The 8,271-nt window shown below is 47.2% G+C and overlaps 1 protein-coding gene across 3 annotated transcripts in view; it reads right to left on the bottom strand.

Moving 5' to 3' along the window:
* Positions 1-7,968, bottom strand: part of LOC121290558 (SR-related and CTD-associated factor 4-like) — a 103,568-nt gene extending 95,600 nt beyond the window's left edge. For all 3 annotated transcript variants that reach the window (XM_041211091.1, XM_041211093.1, XM_041211094.1), the window contains exon 1: positions 7,757-7,968. In XM_041211091.1, the coding sequence (XP_041067025.1) occupies positions 7,757-7,786 (30 nt within the window). In that variant the 5' untranslated portion in view covers positions 7,787-7,968. The remainder of the gene's footprint in view (positions 1-7,756) is intronic.
* Between the last annotated feature and the right edge of the window lie 303 nt (positions 7,969-8,271).

An 8,271-nucleotide genomic window follows, 5' to 3' on the forward strand; every position in this document is an offset into this window, starting at 1 on the left:
GAGGCGGTGGCATAGTGGTATTGTTGCTGGACCAGTAATCCAGAAACCCAGGATAATGCTCTGGGGTTTGAATCCCACCACTACAGATGATGAAATTCGAATTCAATAAAAATCTGGAATTAAAAGTCTAATGATGACCATGAAACCATTGTCAATTGTCATTAAAACACATGTTCACCAATGTCTTAGGCAGAAGGAAATCTGCCACCTTTACCTGGTCTGGCCTGCATGTGACTCCAGACCCACAGCAATGTGGTTGACTCTTAATTGCTCTCTGAAATGGCCTAGCAAGCCACTCAGTAGTATAAATTCGCTTAAAAAAAAGGAATGGAACTGAACGGACCACCCAGCATCGACCTGGGCATCAGAAACAACAACAGGAAACTCAGCCCATTGGGCCCGGCATAGTTGTCCTTACTAACATCTGGGGGCTCATGCCAAAATTGGGGAGCCCTCTCACATACTAGTGAAGCAACAGCCTGACATAGTCATGCTCATGGAAACATGCCTCCATCATCATCCCACAAGCAAATAAGAGTGAGCAAAGCTGGCGGCACTGTTTTTTTATTCATTCACGGGTTGTGGGCTTTGCTGGCTGGGCCAACAATTTTTCGTCCATTCCTAATTGCCCTTGAAAGGTGGTGAGCTGCCTTCTTGAACTGCTGCAGTCCATGTGGTGTAGGTACACCCACAATGCTATTAGGAAGGGAGTTCCAGGATTTTGACCCATCAGTGAAGGAACGGCGATATATTTCCAAGTCAGGATGGTGAGTGGCTTAGAGTCGTAGAGGTCTACAGCACAGAAAAAGACCCTTCGATCCATCGAGTCTGCGCCAGTCAAATAAGTACCTAACTATTCTAATCCCATTTCCCAGCACTAGGCCCATAGCCTTGTGTGCCATGGCATCGCAAGTGCATATCCAAATGTTTCTTAAATGTTATGAGGGTTTCTGCCTCTACCACCCTTTCAGGTAGTGAGTTCCAGATTCCCAGCACCCCCTGGGTGAAAAAATTCTTCCTCACATCCCCTCTAAACCTCCCGCCCCTTACCTTAAATCTATGCCTCCTGGTTATTGATCCCTGCACCAAGGGGAAAAGTTCCTTCCTGTCTACCCTATCTATGCCCCTCATCATTTTATACACCTCAATCATATCCCCCCTCAATCTCCTCTGCTCCAGGGAAAATAACCCTAATCTATCCAATCTCTCCTCATAACTAAAACTCCTCAGGCAACATCCTGGTAAATCTCCTCTGCACACTCTACTGCAAGCACATTCTTCCTATAATGTGGATTCCAGAACTGCACGCAATACTCTGTGGCCTAACCAGCATTTTATACAGTTCCAGAATAACCTCCATGCTCTTGCCTTTATTAGCCGAGGCATAGAATGTAAGTATCCCATGTGTCATCTTAACCACCTTATCTACCTGTCCTGCTATCTTAAGGGACCAGTGGGCATTCACACCAAGGTCCCTTTGATCCTTAGTACTTCCCAGAATCCTACTATTCATCGTGTATTCCCGTGCCTTGTTTATCCACCTCACACTTATCCGGATTAAATTCCATTTAATGATCAGCCCATCTGACCAGCCTGTTCATATCCTCATTATTTATCACCCCACCAATTTTCATGTCATCCGCGAACTTACTGATCAACCCATCTACATTCAAGTCTAAATCGTTTATATATATACCACAAACAGCAAGGGACCCAACACCGATCCCTGTGGAACCCCACTGGGCACAGGCATCCAGTCACAAAAACACCCCTCAACCATCACCCTCTGCTTCCTGCCACTCAGCCAGTTCTGGATCCAATTTGCCAAACTGCCTTGGATCCCATGCGCTCTTACCTTTGTTATCAGTCTCCCATGTGGGAGCTTATCAAAAGCCTTGCTGAAGTCCAAGTAGACTATGTCAAATGCATTGCCCTCACCTACACACCTGGTCACCTCTTCAAAAAATTCAATCCCCTTAACAAAACCACGCTGCCTGTCCTTGATTAATCCATGCCTCTCCAAGTATAGATTAATTCTGTCACTCAGAATTGCTTCCAATAATCTCCCCACCACTGAAGTTAGACTGACTGGCCTGTAGTTCCCTGGTTTAACCCTTCCTCCCTTCTTGAATAACTGTACCACATTGGCTTAAAGGGGAACTTCCAGGTGGTGTTGTTCCCATCTATCTGCTACCTTGGTCCTTTTGGATGGTAGCGGTTGTGGGTTTGGAAAGTACAGTCGAAGGAGCCTTGGTGAATTCCTGCAGTGCACACTACTGCTGTGATCGATGATGGAGGGAGTGAATGTTTGTGGATATGGTGCCAAACAAGCGGGCTGCTTTGTCCAGGGCAGTGTCAAGCTTCTTGAGTGTTGTGGGAGCGGCATTCATTCAGGCAAGTGGGGAATATTCCATCACACTCCTGACTTGTGCCTTGTAGATGGTGGTCAGGCTTTGAGGAGTCAGGAGGTGGGTTACTCGCTGCAGGATTTGTATGGCTAGTCTAGTTCAGTTTCCGGTCAATGGTAACCCCAGCATGTTGACAGTGGGGGATTCAGTGACGGTAATGCTACTGAATATCAAGGGGCGATGATTGGATACTCTCTTGTTGGAGATGGTCATTGCCTTACAGTTGTGCGGCGTGAATGTTACTTGCCACTTGTCAGCCCAGACCTGGATATTGTCCGGGTCTTGCTGTATTTGGACATGGGCTGCTTCAGTATCTGAGGAGTCGTGAACAGTGCTATACAGTCGATAGGGAATCGCACTGGAAGTCCTCAACATTGACTCCGGTCCCCAAGAATCCTCATGGCATCAGGTCAAACATGGGCAAGGAAGCCTCCTGTTGATTAGCACGTGTCGCATACCGCCCCTCCCCCCAGCTGCTGAACCATTGCTACTCCATATTGAACATCACTTGGAGGAAGCATTGAGGGTGGCTCGGGTGCAGAATGCACTCATTGGGGGACTTCAATGTCCATCGCCAAGTGTGGCTCGGTAGCACCACTGCTGACTGAGCTGATAGAGTCCTAAAGGGCATAGCTGCTAGACTGGGTCGGCGGCTGGTGGTAAGGGAACCAACAAGAGGGAAAAACATACTTGACCTCATCCTAACCAATCTGCCTGCCACAGGTGCATCCGTCCATGACTGTATCAGGAAGAGTGGCCACCGCACAGCCCTTGTGGAGACAAAGTCCTGTCTTCACTTTGAGGATACTCTCCATTGTGTTATGTGATGCTACCACCGTGCTAAACGGGATGCTGCAGCAGCAGAACTGTACTCTGCCACAATCTGTAACCTCATCACCCAACGTATCCCCAACTCTACCATTACCACAAAGCCTGGGAATCAACCCTGGTTCAAGGATGAATGCAGAAGGACATGCCAACAGCAGTACCAGGCATACCTAAAAATGAGGTGTCAACCTGGTGAAGCTGTAACACAGGACGACTTGCATGCCAAACAGCATAAGCTGCAAGTGACAGACACAGCTAAGAGATTCCACAACCAACGGATCAGATCTAAGTTCTGCTCTGCAGTCATGCCACATCCAGTCATGAATGGTGTAGGACCACAACTCACTGGAGGAGGCGGCGGCTCCAGAAATATCCCCAGCCTCAATGATGTAGGAGCCCAGCACTCAGTGCAAACATAAGGTTGAAGCATTTGCAAACAATCTTCAACCAGAAGTGCGGAGTGAATCATTCATCATGGCCTCCACTGGAGGTCCCCATCATCACAGATGCCAGTCTTCAGCCAATTCCTTTCACTCCACATGATACCAAGAAATGGCTGAAGGCACTGTACTGCAAAGGATATGGGCCCTGACAACATTCCAGCAATAGTACTGATAATTTGTGCTGCACAGCCTGCTGCGCCCCTAACCAGTTCAGCTACACTGGCATCTACCTGGCAATGTGGAAAATTGCCCTGGTGTGCCCTGGACACAAAAGGCAGGACAAATCCAATCCGGCCAATCAGTCTACTCACCATCATCAGTAAAGCAACGGAAGTGGTCCATCAACGGTGCTATAGCCTGCTCACTGAAACTCAGTTTGGATTCCACCAGGGTCGCTCGGCTCCTGACCTCATTACAGCCTCAGTTCAAACATGGACAAAAGAGCTGAACTCCAGAGTGACTGCCCTGGACATCAAGGCAGCATTTGACAGAGCGTGGAATCAAGGAGCCCTAGCAAAACTGGAGTCAATGGGAATCAGGGGAAAACTCTCCGCTGGCTGGAGTCATACCTAGCACAAAGCAAGATGGTTGTGGTTGTTGGAGGTCACTCATCTCAGCTCCAGGACATCAGTGCAGGAGTTCCTCAAGGTAGTGTCCCAGGTCCAACCATCTTCAGCTACTTCATCAATGACCTTCTTTCCATCATAAGATCAGAAGTGCTGATATTGGCTGATGATTGCACTATGTTCAGCACCATTCGCGACTCCTCAGATATTGAAGCAGTCCATGTCCAAATGCAGTAAGACCTGGACAATATCCAGGCTTGGGCTGACAAGTGGCAAGTAACAATTGCACCACACAAGGAACAGGTATTGACCATCTCCAACAGGAGAGAATCTAACCATCTCTGAAACCCTCACTATTAACATCCTGGGGATTATCACTGACCAGAAACTGAACTGGAATAGCCATATAAATACTGTAGCTAGCAGAGCAGGTCAGAGGCTAGGAATCCTGCGGTGAGTAATTCACCTTCTGACTCCCCAAATCCTGTCCACCATCTACAAGGCACAAGAAAGGAGTGTGATTGAAAACTCTCCACTTGCTTGGATGAGTGCAGCTCCAACAACACTCAAGAAGCTTGACACCATCCAGGGCGAAGCAGCCTGCTTGATTGGCACCCCATCCACAAACATTCATTCTCTCCACACCAACACCCAATGGCAGCACTATCAAGATGCACTGCAGGAGCTCACTAAGGCTCCTTTGACAGCACCTTCCAAATCCATGACCACTACTATCTAGAAGGGCAAGGGCAGCAGATAGATGGGAACACCAACACCTGGAAGTTCCCTTTCAAGCCACTCACCATCCTGTCTTGGAAATATATTGCTGATCCTTCACTGTCATAAAATCCTGGAACTCCCTCCCTAAGAGCACTGTGGGTGCAACTACACCATTTTGATCGCAGCGGTTCAAGAAGGCAGTTCAACACCACATTCTTAAGGGCAATTAGGGATGGACAATAAATGCTGGCCTCACCCGCGACATCCCATCCCATGACTGAATTTTTAAAAAGTTACCAAGGCCTGAAAGCTCTGGAAATCACACCCAAAACTTCCCCAATTCATTTTCCTGCTTTTAAGAGGATCCTTAAAGCTCAGCTCCTTGACCAATCTTTTAATCATCTGCCCCATATATTGAGGTTGTATCAAATTTTGTTTGATAACATTCCTGTGAAGTGCCATGGGATGCTTTATTGTGTTACAGGTGCTATAAAAATGCAATGTTCCTCTCTGAACTGCCTCCAACGGTTGAATTTCTCATTTCTTACTGCTCAGGACTAGAATGTAATATTCAAAGTGCAGTCTACAGCACATTAAAAATTTGATACAACCCTTTTCTTGCTATTCTTTCACATTATGTGGATGCCTCGGGCAAAGCCAGCATTTATTACCCTCTTTTAGCTGCCCTTGGTGGCGGGCTGCCTTCTTGAATACAACATAAGTAACTTGTTCGGACATTTCAGAGGGCAGTTAAGCTCAAGTATTTTGCTGTGACTCTGGAGTCATATATACATTGGCAAGGGCCAATTCCTTCCCTAAAGGTCATTAGTAAACCAGATGGGTTTTTAAAACAATCTGGCAGCTTCATGATTCCACTGACACCAGCATTTTTTTAAAAAAAATATCTAGATTGATTTATGGTAATCTGAATTTAAACCCCCTAGCAGTTTTGGTGGAATATGAACTCTCAGCCCTGGATTATTAGTCCAGGCCTCTCAATTACTGATCCAGTAATATAAAAGGGGTATGGTAGCATAGTGGTTAACTATTTTGGCTATTTAGTTCAATACCCAATTGGCCAGTGATTGTTAATTTGTATTGGTTGGACATGTTTCATGTTAAATCTACTAATACTCCTCCAGCTCTGCTTCTCCTTCACGCTTTAACACCACTCATTTTCACCATTTACTATTTACCCTTTCCACGCACAGTTTACACTCTTCTGCATCACATTTCATCTCCTAATGTTTTGATTCATTTGCACCCAAGATGTATCTGGTGAAACAATTGCAGCAATGATAATCATGGCATGCTGAATCCCAACATAGTAGATATCCAACAAAATAAGAAATATACATTTAAAAGAACCGGCCATATTACAAATCTTAGCTTTTTATGTATACAATGAAGTGCTCCTTTCATGCACACTATACTCAAATTCATGTTTTGGAGTGGGGACAAATGTCAGATAGGACATGGGTCACACTGAAATAAGTTAACACCAGTGGAAGTTTATTTTTATTGTTTTCAAATTTAAAAGAACATAGGTCCTCCCAATGCATTTCAACTCATCTTAACAAAGTAAGTACTGATTTAATATGCATTTTATAACCATTTATAACCAGCACCAGCTTCCAACTAAATGATCAAACGTGTATACGAGTCGTTGATAGAAATAACTGTAACCCTCCCAAACCACCTTACTGTTAGAGGAATTCCAATCTGGGAAGAAATCTCGATAACAGTGCTGCCCAAATCAACAAGGGAAGGAGTGTTTTAAAATACAGACTTCTTGCCAACTTTAAAATAATTGGGACTCTTCCACTATTTCAAACTAAATTCAACGCATTTCATCTTCACTGAATATCGGAAAACTAAATTTTCTCGGAGTGTTTTAAATGCAAAATTTGCAGAGTGAAGTATTGCTTTTAAAAAAAGTTGTTTTTGCATTCCTATTAGATACTATTGATTAATGACCATGCGAGATCAGAATGCGTTACTGGACGTAATGCAGTAAATCAGCCTTCAAACGACGACGCGTTTGAACTAACAAACGGTGTAAATGGGAGAAAGACAAAACCAACTGAATAAAAACACTAAGATAAAAGCAAAGTTAAAAACACTGCTGGCTTTACTACTGACAAAAAATTAAAGTATGCGAATAAGGGTCTATGGGGTGATTTGGCTCGACGCCCTCGCAGGCAGACTGTAGGCCCGCGATCCAGCCTCTTCCAACCGCGCACAGAGCCCGGGGGGCATTGTCCTCTCTGTTCGGCCTGACATTACTCAACTTCGCCCGGTGGATCTCGCCACGAAACAGGGCAACACAATAAGAACCAACCCCCGCCCTGCTAGACCAGGGCCACAGCGCTCAGCTGCAATGCCGCACTGCAAAGCTCGGGTCCCGGTCCGAGTCTCCCCGCCCCCAACCACTCAAACACACACAGGCCAGGCTGCCTCCCTGGAGCGTGACACAGAGGCTTCAATAGAAATAACGTAACCGCCTGAGCAGGCCCGGCCGGCCGGCCGCCATGGCGCACCGCGCTCACCCGGCCGCCTCCATCTTCTGATTGTTCACAAGCATCGGGCCTATCCCCAGTTCCTCCATTTAGATGAGTTGTCGCGGCCTAGTGGGAGGGGAGAGGGGGGGGCCGGGGGGGGGGGGGGGGGGGTGGTAAGGATGGAGAATAATGTTCAGGCTCGGCTGACATTTTTCCCGCTTCATCCAGAGCTTCACAGCGGGCAGGAGAATAGAGAAAAGGCCAGCCGAGCGACTCCTGCTCTCACTCACCTCATCGTTAAAGGCGTTGACGGCTTCCATGCTGCCGGTGCCCGGGGGGGAGGGGAAAGGGGTCACCGTGCTCTACTTTTGTCAGAAATCCGCGCTCCGCTGCGCCTATTTGTCGCTCGGCCCTGGCCGGTTCCTGTGGCTCGCCTCCCGCTCCGCTCTCACCTCCAAAGCGGCTCCACACGCGCCTCAATCAACATGGCGGCGGCTGCACAACATCGCCGCACTGCCTTGTGGGAGTAAGTCTGGGACAGGCAATCGTCCGCTCGGAGGCCAGGTGCGCATGCGGAGACCGGCAACCGTCTGCTAAGGGGGCCAAGTGCGCATGCGGAGTCCGGCAACCGTCCGCTAAGGAGGCCAGGTGCGCATGCGGAGACTAGCGGAGCCCACTATCTGTCCAATGGAAGAAATTCTATTCCATTCCTCAGTTATATCTTGCAGCAAACACAATTCACGAACATTATTCTCACCAGAGCCCCAATTACCTCCCAACTTTGAAAAGAATGCTGCTGACAGTT

This window comes from Carcharodon carcharias, chromosome 18, assembly GCF_017639515.1.
Source record: "Carcharodon carcharias isolate sCarCar2 chromosome 18, sCarCar2.pri, whole genome shotgun sequence".
NCBI lineage: Eukaryota > Metazoa > Chordata > Chondrichthyes > Lamniformes > Lamnidae > Carcharodon > Carcharodon carcharias.